The 14,301-nt window shown below is 39.9% G+C and overlaps 1 protein-coding gene across 1 annotated transcript; it reads right to left on the reverse strand.

Annotated features, from left to right (window-relative positions):
* Positions 1 to 2,890: 2,890 nt before the first annotated feature.
* On the reverse strand, positions 2,891 to 9,918 carry LOC139345246 (homeobox protein CDX-1-like). Its single transcript, XM_070983808.1, has 3 exons — positions 9,414 to 9,918; positions 3,738 to 3,886; positions 2,891 to 3,130 (listed from the first exon to the last, which is right to left on the reverse strand). The coding sequence occupies exons 1-3, from the start codon at positions 9,916 to 9,918 to the stop codon at positions 2,891 to 2,893; spliced, it is 894 nt and encodes a 297-aa protein (XP_070839909.1).
* Positions 9,919 to 14,301: the final 4,383 nt, after the last annotated feature.

A 14,301-nucleotide genomic window follows, 5' to 3' on the forward strand; every position in this document is an offset into this window, starting at 1 on the left:
GTGTGTGTGTGTGTGTGTGTGTGTGTGTGTGTGTGTGTGTGTAGGTGTCTTGTCTTTCGTTATTTCTTTTGTACCATCTTTTTGGATTTTTTCCTGACTTTTTGTCTCTGTTGCTTTGTCTCACTCTTGCTCTCTCTTTATAATTTCTTTGCTCATTTAAAAAGTGTGTCTGAGTAAGAGCTCGAGTCACCAGTGGTGGATAAGTAGTCATATCTTTTGATACAGTTGAAGTACTACTGTCGAGTATTTTAAGTGCAAAGAAAGAAACTGCAGGCTATCAGTCTGAGTACGGCCTGCCTGTTGGCACATTTCTCTGTGTTGATAAATGTTAGATGTCAGACAACAGATGACTATCTGAAATGGAGTCTTGAGTGACGCTTGAAAAAGAACTAGTTTATCTCGCTGTTAATAAATACACCAGTTGACCTGGTCCTTCTCACGCTTGCTTGCAGCTCCTCTTCGTGTGTTATTATGATTATCCAACAGACATGTGAGCATCAAAATTAGGTTGCGTCCCATTTGTACTTGATGGTGCTGCAGTCTGTAAAGCATTGTTTTACTTATCACCTCTTATTTATTGGTTACTGTGTTTTCATTATACCTTAGAATAAGTTCTTCATATCTACAGAAGGAGCGAGTCCTCTTCAACAAGACCGCCATGTTCCATGTTCCATGTTTCTACAGAATCCCAAAACGGACAAACCAAACACTGGATCTGGATGTTTTTACTTTACCTGAAGGCCACCATAGCTTTGCGGAGGGTGAGGTGAGGGGTTTGCAATTTGTTTGCAAAGTTCAGTGAATTCAACAAATTAAGTTAAGAATAGCAGAACCAGACCTCCCACTGTGCACTGTTTGATAGTTAAACTGATGCAGAGGCACCTTTTTGTTTTGTAGCTACAAGAAAACAGACATGGTGGAAAGTTGCTGTGTGTCTTTAATACAAGTCAAATTAAGGAATGGTTGTTCCTTCTCATGGGAAACAGTGTCAGCCATGATGATTGTTAGCATTGAATTCACTCTCTGCTCCCGTGCACTTATTCAACAAGGTCACTGGGAGCAGCTTTGGGTTTGTGACCATAACGTGTTGATTGAACTTCATATCTCAAGTTTGACTGATGTCATTTACATTATCTATGTTCAGTTCACTCACATATTTAAGGCAAAACACTTTTAAAATGAACCAGCTTGAAATGTTCAAATTTCATTTGAAATCATACACGAGAAGTCTGATGGATGAGATCAAAATCATTTACTGTAAGTGGAGCAGAAAAGAAAACAAACCCATGGACACTGTCAGGTGCTTCAGGTGTGTTTCCAAGTGGTGGAAGAAGTATTCAGATCCCTTTCTCACTGTAAAAGTACTAATACCACACTGAAAATATTCCACTACAAGTAACAGTCCTACATTCAAAAGTAAAAGAATGTAAGTATTATCATCAAAATGTACATTGAGATAGTTCAGTGCAGTAAAATGTTTCCTGTTTTTCTACTCTATCTGATGTTTTTGGATTAATATTACTGCTGCATTAATATGTATGTTACATTTTACTGCTGTAGATGTTTAAGATTGAGCTAATTTAATCTTTATAGTGTGGCACTGATACTATGGCTTCAGGATGTGGATTTGAATACTTTGTCCACCACTGCCTACGTCACATTTCACAAACTGATTGTCACTCGCAAATTGCTGATAAATGCACACGTTCGTGCACAAGTCTGACGTCTGTTTTGATTAATGAAACGTGTCCGAATGAGCTAATGGAAGCTCACTTGTTGGTGAAATGAGCCCCATGTATGCTAATGACAAGACAGCTGACAGTCAGAAGGATCAGTTTGATCAGTTCCCAGAAAGAAACAGAAACAAAACTCTGACGACCTTCAGATGCCTTCAGACGACCTTCAGACGACCTTCAGGCACCTGTTTTTGTGTTTTTTGAAGAGTGAGGACCTATTTTGCGGCCACCTGTTTCTAAAAGTAAAAGTGTCATTCATTTTTCCCATAGGCAATTTTACATGGCTCACACTTAAATGCAGGTTCGTCCTCAGAAGTTTGTGATTCACATGTTCTGCAGTCACAGATCACATAAATGGACATCGATTTTATTGCCCTCTATTAGATGAGAAAACATTTCTTAATGAAGCAGAATATATGTTTTTAAATGCACCATAAAAACAGACATCTGGAAACTGCATTTACCCTCAATATCTCCCTTTTTAAGTAGCTTTAGAGTTAAAAAACAAACATTTTACACACTGTCTGACAGTATCATATATATTCTGTATCTGCTTGCTGCAGCTCTTCACTGAAGCTAAATGATAAACTGAGTGAAATATTCACATCCAAAACATGTTTTTATGGCTGCATCATTCCATCAAATGGAAATATTCAACATGTCTTGTACATCATTTTGGTATCTTTGGGAACTTTTGGATCTCCACTGGAATTTAAAATAAAGTTTGGCGAGTTTGGACAAAGAACATGAGTTTGCAGTGATGGACCTGGTGGTGGATTGAGTGAATTAAATTACATTGAATTAAAGTTCAGGACATAAAATATTTTCACCTGAGAGATCAAGATGTGATAAAAGCAACCAAACAGGCTGAGCTTCCTTTTGCAGGCTGATTTCACCTGATGACATCCCAGCAAGCAGTCAACCAATCACAGTTAGGAATTATCTGCAACAGTTTGATGGGGGAAGAAGTACTGTCGCTGGTGACTTCGCCCACTGACATTTTCTCAAATTTTTAACAAACTTTAGCTTTAAGAGGGCGGACAGAAAGGTTGGAGAGCAGGATGTGATGCAAAAGTTTTTCAGTTTGTAGGGGAGAATTTTTAGTCCACCTCCCCGACATCAGCGTCAATAAAACATCTCTTTCTTCCTCCTCCTCAGTACTCCTCTTTGATATTCAAGGGCAGGGACGAAGGGGACACCAGCCCATTGCTGCCGCTGCTGCTTGTCACCATAGCAACACTGCTCCCACCGTTTCCATGGAGGCTGCCGCCTCCTCCGCTGCCATTGGTGCCCGTGGGAGGGGTGGGCGTGGTCGTGGAGGAGGCTGGCTGCTGGAGCTTCTTCTTGTTGATTTTGCGTTCCTTAGCCCGGCGGTTCTGGAACCAGATTTTCACCTTATGCAGAAGAAAAGGTGCTTTTACTAACGTGAATACCTCCAGTCTGCTTTTACATGAACCAGATATAAGTACAATTCAGGAAAACAACTTTTAAGGACCTTTTAAATGGACCATATGAGTGTATTTGCATGTTTTAGCCCATTTACTGTAAATAAAGCTCATTTCTCCTCAATCCCAGGTTTGTTGGTGGAGCAGGAGCTGAGATTCAATGTCAGTGCTAGCCAGCTTGGTGCTAGTTAGCTTGCTGACAGCTGTCATGACAATCCACTCAATAGTTGTTGAGATATTTAAGTCAGGACCAAAGTGATGGACTGAGAGACCATCACTGCATCCTTACATCCACGCTGCTAGCCTGGCTAAAAACCAAGTATTGTATGCACCAAAGCCTGATATATTTCTACCTCTGTACCATAGAAACACATCAGCAAGTCTCACTGTTGCACTGCCTGACATGTTCCTTCATTGCCCCAAAGACTCACTAGACCACTAAATAATAGTTCCCAACAAATGCACTAGTTCCTGCTGTTTGAGTAAAGTTTAATAAAAAAAAGTAGAAAATTGTTTAAGGAAATTACTGAGATTTTTTTTGGGGGGGGGGGCGTACCTGTCTCTCTGACAAGCTGAGCGCTGTGGCAAGCTCCGCCTTCCTCCTGATGGTGATGTATTTGCTGTAGTGGAACTCCTTCTCCAACTCCAGCCGCTGGTGGTCGGTGTAAACTACCCGGTACTTGTCTTTAGTCCGCGTCTTTCCATCTATAAAGCACAGAAACATGACCAGGTTAAGAGATATGCTACTAATCATATCTTCCAACACTGCAGACAATTCGTGAAGCGTGTTACACTTTGTTTGTTTAATCTGTGGTTTTACAGGAAGTCATGTGCTGGAACTTTTGAGGACACGTTAACAAGTACGACAAAGTGATCTTGGCTAAACTCCATGCTCCATGCTAGCATGCTCTACCTTTAAAAATCGCATCTCCATGCTACATTGAAGCGATACATTTTTCTTTAGTTCTTACTCTTTAGGATTGGTGGGATCCAGTATGAGTTTTTATTTAATCAGTTAATTTTGCTGCTTGAGCGCTCCAACATTAAATAATTCCACTTCAACAGCACAAAATCACACCATCTGTTAATATGTAAAATGTGAATGAAGCGTATGGAGTCGTAGTATTTTATATTATGTGTTATAAACTCCTCACATAAACTGACATCAGTGCCTGGACAGACTGATGTATCGTGGGTTCTCGTCATGACTCCTGCATTCAAATCGGCAACCTGCCTCAGCTGGATTTGCATAAACTGAACCCTATCTGCTTTTATTCATTTATAGACTCAGTGTTCATGAGTTACAGTTAAACTTCAACACTCCCAGAGGGCCCAGCTGTGAAAGTGGAATCAATGAGGTGGACTAATGACCATTACACCATTAAACTTCATTCAGCATGCAGGGGCAGCGCTGGCTTTCAAACTCACAGAGCTTTGTTTTAATCTCTATTGAAGAGCAATGAAGTTTCCCTAAATGCCAAATGTATGAGGCTGAATTTTGCACATTTAAATCATGCATATGATATCAGGAATAGGCATCCAGTCATGAGAACTAGTCCATATGTTATCTGTACATGCACAGATGCATTGATTCAGAATTTCCACCACCATGCGGCAACATTTTGTCTGTAAATCCATCATTTTCGAACTCTGTTGAAACTGAATTTCACAGAACAGAAAGAAGCTAAACCCAACATCAGCCTGTACATCTATGAACCTTGATTCTCAGCAGTTAACAATGATAACAAATTACAGGCATTGCTAACTTCATTGTCTACGCTAGCAGCTGTTGTGCAATTCGCGTTAATTAGTGTTAACTAATGAGCTAAGCTAACATAGCTAAACTATGATGATGAACCTGGGTATCATTATACCTGATAAACGTCACCATTTAAGCATTGTCACTGTGTTTATGTTAGCACGCTAATGTTAGCAATTTGCTTTACGACTCCACTGTCCCTATGTACAATCTTGCAGAGCTGCTAACGTGACTGTAAACACATCAAAACAGAAGAAACAAACAATACATGCTACTCGCCCATTCACCATCTCAACCTTCATACATTAGCACTGACCCTAAATCAAGAGCTTCAGATTTGCCCAGTATGAATGCAGTGATGCCAGTCTGCCACAGAGGAACCAACCAAGCAACCAAACATGGAAAAAATCAAACTGGCTTAATAAAGGAAGTTCTGCTGGTCATGATGAACCTGATCTGGTTCTTATTTAACCATAAAAACATTTAACTGTGAAAGCAGAAACTTCCACCAACAATCTCAACTATCTATGAACGAATGCAGACTTTGGGAAGGTACATGTGACACACACACACACACACACACACACACACACACACACACACACACACACACACACACACACACAGTGTTTAAGTTAATTAAAAGGCCTTCAGCTCTTTGTAACTCGCACTGATTCAATATTAACACTAAACACACAACAGTTAAATAAGTGAGTCTCTCTTTTTTAAACACACACCGTCTGTCCTCTAATCGGTCACCAGGGCGAATTACAACTCAAACATTTTAGTTTCGGGCAGAACATCTGTCTGAACTGTCCAGTTTCTGCTTCATTTGTCAGAAAGTAAAAACCAACAGTTTGATTCTCCGCCGGGCAGATAAAGAGCTGAGAGAGACGAGACGCTAATGAAGGAGCGTAAATCAAAAAGCTCTTCAGTCTGTCTGAGAGACAGAAACAGAGAGGTTGACTGAAGGGCAGCTCTGTTTCAGTCACACAAACTCACTCAGAAATATTTTAACTTCGGACAGAACCAGGCTAGCAGTTTCCCCCTGCTTCCAGTCTTTGTGCTAAGCTAAGCTAAGCTAAGCTAACTACGTCGTGATTCAAACTCCCTGCTTAATACTTCCCTGAAGACCTTTTCCAGCTTGGAATATGTAACATTGCTGGTTTCATCTATGCGTGATATTTGCCAGAAAACTTTTAAGATATGAAGGAAGTAGAAAGTGAAAACTTTTTTGTTGTTGAAGCCTAATTTAACACACTATGGTAAACCTTTATTGATCAGTTCAGGTGTTGCAGCAGCACAAAGGCAGCACAGATAAACATAAAAAAAGTAAAAACTAACTAATCAGAATATATCAAATGAAGTAAGAATAGAAATAGAGCTAGAAACTATAAAAGAGTAATTAAACTCTAACTTAAGCCCTGGTGGTGAAATTAGCAGCAAAGTAAATGTAAGAGTAATATGATGCTGTCTACTGTAACAGTGTACATCAGATAATACGGTGAAGCAATGATGCTTATTAAATCGCCAACACATTTTTATTGAAACAGATCCCGTCTGAGAGGAGCGTCACTCTCAGGAAGAAAGAAAATCAACCAAAATGTTGAACTGTTCCTTTAAAATTAACTTCGGCACTGGTTGCATATGTCTATAAGCAGGGCTGTAGCCAGGATTTCAGAAATACTGGGGTAAGAATCCCCCCAGTAGCCACCCAAAAATAACTGTAAAAAAAAATCCTGAACATGTACTTTACTAAAAAAAAAAAGGTAGTATGTGGGAATATTTGAAAGAGGTTGGCATAATTAACAGTTTCCAAGAAGTCAGTAATTATGACGGGGAAACTCTGATGTTCCTGAAAGATATCTGACTTAACGGCAAACAAACATGTCAGTCAAAGTTCATTATTCCAGATAACAGTGAATACAATGAAAGGCACTCTTAACCCTCACATCTCCAGCTCTGCAGCCATAAAACCATATTGAATTATACTTTCCGTTCTCTGAAATCCTCCCAAAATGATGTGATCATGAGTTTGACCTGCTTCACTCTGTACTCAGAAATGCAGGTTTGCACACTGTTTGACCTCAAACATTAAAGGATAAGTCGACATTTCTCTTACTGTCATCAACATATAAACCAACAATGCGTCTCTCAATGCTTCCTGGCTTTCTGTCCGTGGCTCTCAGCTCTAAGCCCATTGGCTCCTACTGAAGGCATAAATCCTTAAAAACGCCTCATGAATATATAATTTCTTTTCAAAAAATTCTGAAACTCTCAAAACTGCTTCTCACTGTAGTTTTTACCGAACAAACAAGAGGAAATGGAGCTTTTGTTGGGGACTGTTTTCACCAGCGGATTAATCTACATTTGGTGCTTTAGTGAGTATTTGGGGCAGCAGGATGGTGTGTGTGGGACTGAAAAGCCAAAATAAACTACAGTATGCAGAGGTGGAATGTAACTAAAGACATTTACTGAAGTACTGTGCTTAAGTAAAACTCCCATGTACTTGTGTATTACGTGACTCTTTCCATTTTATGCTTCTTTATACTTCTACTCCACCACATCTTAGAAGTAATTATTGTACTTTTTGCTCCACTACATTTGTCTCACGGCTTTAGCTTCTAGTTTCTTTTCAGATTACAATTTTTCATACCTGTCCTGTCCAGTGAAAACCACGTATCTCCGAATGATTTTGAATATGCATCCTCACAAACCTGAAAACTGCTCTTTCTGAGCTGAAACTTTTTAGAGATACGAACAACACTACAAACACACGATGATCTTACAGAATATGATGCATTGCTGTAGATTAAACTGGACCACAGGATATAAAATGAGCTCAACCTGAAACATCGACAGCAGTAAAATGCAGCAAACAGATATTAATGAAGCATTAACAATGAAACACTGGCAGGGAGCATTTTACTGCACTTTGAGTACTTTTACTTGACGTACTCTCAGCTTGTACTTGTAGCGAGTATTTTCACACTGTGGTATTACTACTTTTACATAGGCCAAAGTACAAGATGTGAGTAGTACCTCTTCTACTGCACCTTGTGAGATAAAACCAGGTGAGGCTTGAAAAACAAAGACGTCAAAATCAGACCGGTGGTGTCAGATGCACGCGCGCGCACACACACGCGCGCGCGCACACACGCGCGCGCGCACACACACACACAGGTCACACTTCACACTTCAAAGTGGGAACTTTCTTGTAAACTCTTGTCTTCTCCGCCCAGAGACAAGCGGAGGACAAAGGCCGAGCTCAGCCGCCCGGAGTCACATCGGACATTTACATCACAACGGCTTCAAACCGGCTCCCACGTTTGATCCGCGCCAGGACGGTACGGGAGCCGGTGGGGAGAAGTCCTTCTTCATCCAGAGAGAAGACACCAAGAATGTCGACATACTGTACTTCACTCTATAGGTTGTTTTGTTTGTTTTTTCTCCCGATTGCAGCTGATGACATAACTATTTTGATCGGTGATGCTCACACTGCAGTTTACACAGAGAGATTACTGAAGAAAAAAATAAACAAGCAACAACAAAAAACAAAACAAAACAAAACACCAATTTACAGCCCCAACCTGACAACCCAGGAGCGTACAACACGAAAAACATCCCTAAAGAAAGTTAAACTGGGAAAGAATGGAAGAAAACTCAACAGACCCCCCCCCCCCCAAAAAAATAAATAAATAAATAAATAAAATAAAATAAATAGAGGAGCAGTAAAAGGCCAATGGCGAAAACTGAATTTAGTTTTTATGCATAAATCAAGTAAATTTAAGCCTTCAAATCGAAACTGAGACAATGTCAAATATCTATTAGTCATAGTCATTTATTATTGGATAAAACACATATTATTCTAATTATCACTTTATGATTATGCTATTGTTTAGTGGAGACAGATTTACAGCGGAGATAAATGTATATTATCATTGCTGTTGTTATATTAAATAATTCTCCCTTAATCTTTTTTTTTTTTTTTTTTTTTTTTTTTTTTCAGTTTAAAAGCGCTTCAGCTTCATGAAACTTCACCTTGGACTCACGAACAGGCGGATTATTGACGATGGAGAGACATCAATAAGAGCTGAAGCAATTCATTCACACCATTAATTAAAAGTAAAAGTACTGTTTCCCGTCAGCTGCTGCTGATGTCTGCACTGCGTACAGATGTGCAGACATTTGAGTATCACTCTGTTATCTGTCTTCTATTTAAATGTTAGTCTGTTTGTTTTACTGGGAATAAAAGAAAACGCACTAACTGTGAAGCCTTGAAAATGAAAACTGTCAAAATACACCAAAGAGGTTTTAACTACTCTAGCAGTAACTGGAATATTACTGGGCTTTTTGTTAAGTCCTCTATAGAAATATTACAGGGATTATTGAAATATTATGAGAACATTATCAACAGGAAATAATAAATATGAATATGAGCTAAGAGCCAACAAGTGTCATCCCGGGTCTTACTTGGGTTGGAGGGCGGTGCGGAGCTGCGTCGTATCCAGTCGTAGGGGTTCCTCCTCGGCGGGGATCCGGGGGACAGCTGCCCCGCGTTTAGGGAAGCGGGCAGCAGCGCAGGTGGTTGCCCGGCAAAATCCGGGGGGCTGAACCCCAAGGTGGGACCCACCGCGCCGGGCACGGTGGACGCGCTGGGAGGCCCCCCGGCCGCGGCGGCCGCGGCCGCAGCAGCGTAGTGGTGGGACGACCACTCCTCCCGCGTGGGCGGAGGAGGCGGGTAGGCCGAGCTCCAGCCGCCGGCACCCGGCCCGGCCTGCTGAGCCGGGTGCAGGTCGTTGTTGATGCCGTGGTGGTGGTGGTGGTGGTGGTGGTAGCCGGCAAAGTCTGAGTACTGCGGTGGTGCAGGGACCGCGAAGTTCTGCGGGCTGAGGCTGAGGCCCGGGTGGCGCGTCACCGGGTTCTGGTGCGGGTACATCGTGGGGTCCTTATCCAGCTGCAGGTAACTCACGTACATCTTTCCAGGTGAGGGAACTCCCTCAGCATACTGCGGATCCAGCCTGCCTCTCTCTCCCCTCTCCTCTCGCACCTGATCTACAGGTAAAGTGAGCCTCACTGCCTATGCTCCCTCTCCTCTCTACCTGTGCACACCTCCACCTGTTCTCTGTGGTTGTGTATGTGTGTGTGTGTGTATGTGTGTGTGGTTTCTCCATCAGCTACCCGTTAAAAACTGCTGTAGTCACATGGGCTGTTTTATTGCTCTTATCTCCCTCCCACCCTCCCTCTCTCTCTCACCCCCGCAAACTCTCACTCACTGTCTTCCTCTCTAGCTCTTCCTCACGTCACCTCCACTTCATCCTCCTCATCCTTGCAGTCATCACTGATATAAGCCACCTGTTACCAAATGTTTTTTATCCCCCTCAAAGCCAAAACAGAAGACTGGTAGCAGGCTGCAGTAAAATCCACAGCAGGTTAGTCTCCCCGACCCCTCCATCAAGCCTCCCCGTCCTCCCCCCTCCCTTCCCCGGTCCGCAGTCTCTTCTCTATCGGCCTTCATTTGCATGACAGTCGGCTGCTGCATTTCAAAGGCTGCCATCAAAGGAAAAGAGGCCAAGTTACAAATGACGGTAAAGAGACGAGAAAAAAAGGACTAACATGTCGTCAGTCAGAGTGACGGCAGGTCAGCGTCATTCATTCATTCATTCATTCATTCATTCATGTACTTATTTTGCTATTTATTCCTTTCATTTCCGCCCTGTGTCAAAGTCAAAGGTCAAAGATTTAAGTTACTCGTCCGTAAAAAGATGAATAATCATACAGCACGACCAATAAACAGGAAACAAATTAAGAATTTAGAAATTAATTAAGACCACAAAATAAAACCAGAGATACAGATATTTTTTTAAGTGTATTAAATATAATAAAGTTGTTCAAGGACACCATCCTGGCACCAAACAATTAATGCTTCCTCTGAAATGGCGTTAAAACACTTTAATTTCGTTTTCAAAGCATTTAAATATATTTTAAATAGCATTTTAAATGTAGCCCAAACTTTCTATTTACAGAAATTATTTTATTTCACTGTCTCATTTCAATTGAGTTAAACTAGAATAAAATTCAATACAAATGGACAAAACATTAACAGACAGTGCAGCGCAGTAATAAGATCTTATGTAATAAACTGTATTTATTTTTCTAATTTATTATTTTTTAATTGATTGTCTTTCTAAATGTTGTTCTATTGCATTTATTCACCTTGTGTAAAACTCTAACGTGCCTCCATCTTTGAGAGATGCTTTGCAAATAAATGTGTTTTACTTTTCAAAGAACATGTAAAACAGCTAAAAAGTTCATATTCTAAGAAAACGAGTCTCTTTGTCTACATTCTGCTATTCCCTGTTGCTCGCTTGATACTTAAAATTACACTACTACTACTACTACTACTATACTACTACTACTACTAATAATAATAATAATAATAATAGTAATAATAGCAGTAATTCTGTTTTGACCCTCACAGCTAAAAATATCACTAATTATCACCTTTGATTATTTTCACCTTTGTCGAGGTCAGTGATTCTCTGATGTTTGATTTAAGGACATTTTAGTGAAAGAAATAGATAATAATATAAAATAGAATAGAACAGAAAGTATATATGTTTACTCATTATGTTTTAGGTCATGCTGACACAAATTTCATCACACGTGCTTTAATAAAAATAAAATAAAGTTAATTCTTTTAAATTTTACAACGCGGTTTGTCAAACTAAAATCAGTCAATTAAAAATGTTGTCAGATTCCCTGTTAGTCTGTCTGTAATTACAACACACATGTACACACACACGTACACACACACACACACACACACACACACACACACACACACACACACACACACACACACACACACACACACACAGGAAGCAGGGAGGTCACCTGTCATCTCCTTCATGAATTCATAATTTAGTAAAGTCAGCGTGATGCCTGAAGAGGTGGAAGGAGTCTTCAGATCCTTCACTTATGTCAAAGTACTCATACCATACTGTGAAAATACTGCACTGCAAGTAAACGTCCTGCATTCACAGCCTGACAAAGTATTATGAGCAAAATGTACTTAAAGTAAAAATACTCACTGTGCAGTAAAATCTCCCCCTGTCAGTGTTTTTCTATTATATCTGATGTTTGTGGATTCATATTCCCGCTGCGTTCGTGTGTTTTCTGCATTTGAACTGCTTTATATCCTGTTGGCTGCTTTAATCTACAGCAGTGCATCATATTCTGTAAGATCATCGTATGTTTGTAGTGGCACCGTCCTGTGAGGACCTCATATCTCCAAAAAGTCAACTCTTCATTATAAAAACAGCTATTCCAAGAGTCATTTTTAAGGAGTTTATTTACCTTAAGTGAGTGAATTTTCTGAACCAGTAAAGGAAGTCCTGTAGGTACAGGACAGGAAGTGTATGAAAAATTGTAATCTGAAAAGTCACCAGTAACTAAAGCTGTCACACAAATGTAAAAGTACAGTAATTACCTCTGAGATGTGAAATAGACCAATAAAGTAGCATAAAACTGAAATAAAATAAAATTAAATGTGAAGTACTGAAGTATTTGAGCCCATTGTTTATCTCTTCGGACATAAATTTACTGTTCTGGTTCACTCTCTGTGCTCTAATAGTGTCGTTTTCAGAGAAGAAGCTGTAAAATCACACCATGCACGACCAGCTCAACCAGGAGACCTTCATGTCCGTCCAAGACCTGATGAGAGCGAACTGTGAACCAAGTTTCCATCCAAATGTGGAGCAAATTTTAACTGAATTTTCGGAAAATTGGGAGAAGAAAATGCAAATGGTGTTTGTTTCCATCCACTTCTGTTGTGTGAATATGAGTTCATTGGTTGATGGAGATAAACATCAGGTGGAGGTGATTCTCCAGCCGCAGCGAGGCAGCAGCGCTAAAGAACTCCACTTATAGCTATGTTTGGTTTACTTGATAGAAATCTGATATATAATCTTAAAACTGAGTCCTGAATTTTTTCAATATAAATTTTAAGGGAATATCTTGTGGTGAAGTTGCAGATTACAGCCAATTGAACCCCTCTCACCCCTTTTCTGTCAGAGTAGACTGTTTGGAGCACATAGAATACACCACAGCAAAATAACAAGGTACATTTACTCAATCACTGGAGTACTTGAAGTACTTGTACTTTACTTGAATTTTTCCATTTTCTGCTATTTTTTCTACTCCACTACAGTCTACGTCACTGTATTTATTTGCTAACTTAAATTGTTTACTAATTCAAGTTATCTGTAAATACTATGCCTCAATTTTTTAGGATGACGTTTTTTCTTTTATTCCACTCTTGTATATATACTTGTTTTGAATTTGCATTGCACTTGTTCTATTACTTCATACACTTTATTGATGCTGCTGTATATTGGAATTTCCCCTCGTGGGACTAATAAAGGAATATTGAATTGAATTATTAATACAAAATATGACAAAGGGATAGGCGGTATAGATAATGGATGGATGGATGGATGGATGGATGGATGGATGGATGGATGGATGGATGGATGGATGACAAAACCAGATTAAGACAAAATTTTATTGATTCCTTGGTGAACCTATCAAGCTATCCAGCAGTATTTATAGTAAATAAAATTTATAGTAAATAAAATGCATCACTGGTCTGAAGCTCTCCAGCAGTATTTTGGACCGCTTGTAAGCGATCCAGGGATGCTTTGCTGAAGCTGGTGAAGAGGGAATGACACCAGAGATAAACGATGAAATAAAAGCGTGAATTGTTATTTCCATCTCTGCTTGAGACAGAATGAAAACAGGCACAAGTCAAACACATGTTGATCCAGAGTCAGATCCTGGTCCATAGTGACACCATAGCGACATTTTTAAAGCGAGCATTTAATAAATAAATACAACAAGATGAGAAGGAAAGACGAAGAGCGGAATGAATGAAAGAAGCGTTCACACAGTTTGATATGTTTTCCTGTAGCGCCACCTGCAGGCCTTCTGTTTGGTGTTCCTCTTACTGTTTCACTGTATCACTCAATGACTTGAATAAAGTTATTGATTAAAAAAAGTATGTACTGTTCCATAAAAGTCAAACATGCACAGAGGTAACCGTGGTGAAATGTAACTAAGTGCTTTTACTCAAGTACTGTATTTTTGTACAGTTTGAGGTAACCCAGTTTTGAGGTATTTATATTTTACTGGAGTCTTTACTTTTTTCTCAACTTTCCACTCCTCCTCCACTACATTTCATTGGGAGGTATTGTAATTTTTACTTGATTCATCTGACAGCTTTAGTTATTGTCTCAGATCTGCTGATAATCTCGCGATAGTTCTCGCCCTGGCCAGCAGGTGTCGCTCTATAGCGATCAGT

The sequence above is a fragment of the Chaetodon trifascialis genome, chromosome 16 (assembly GCF_039877785.1).
Source record: "Chaetodon trifascialis isolate fChaTrf1 chromosome 16, fChaTrf1.hap1, whole genome shotgun sequence".
Taxonomy (NCBI): domain Eukaryota; kingdom Metazoa; phylum Chordata; class Actinopteri; order Chaetodontiformes; family Chaetodontidae; genus Chaetodon; species Chaetodon trifascialis.

Bases quoted from the DNA above. Each gene is read 5' to 3' on its own strand.
- LOC139345246 (XM_070983808.1), bottom strand. From the start codon at position 9,918: ATGTACGTGAGTTACCTGCAGCTGGATAAGGACCCCACGATGTACCCG. The intron at 3,887-9,413 runs GTAAGACCCGGG...TGTGCTTTATAG, and splicing joins CGCACCGCCCTCCAACCCAA to ATGGAAAGACGCGGACTAAA. The intron at 3,131-3,737 runs GTACGCCCCCCC...CTTCTGCATAAG, and splicing joins TCAGCTTGTCAGAGAGACAG to GTGAAAATCTGGTTCCAGAA.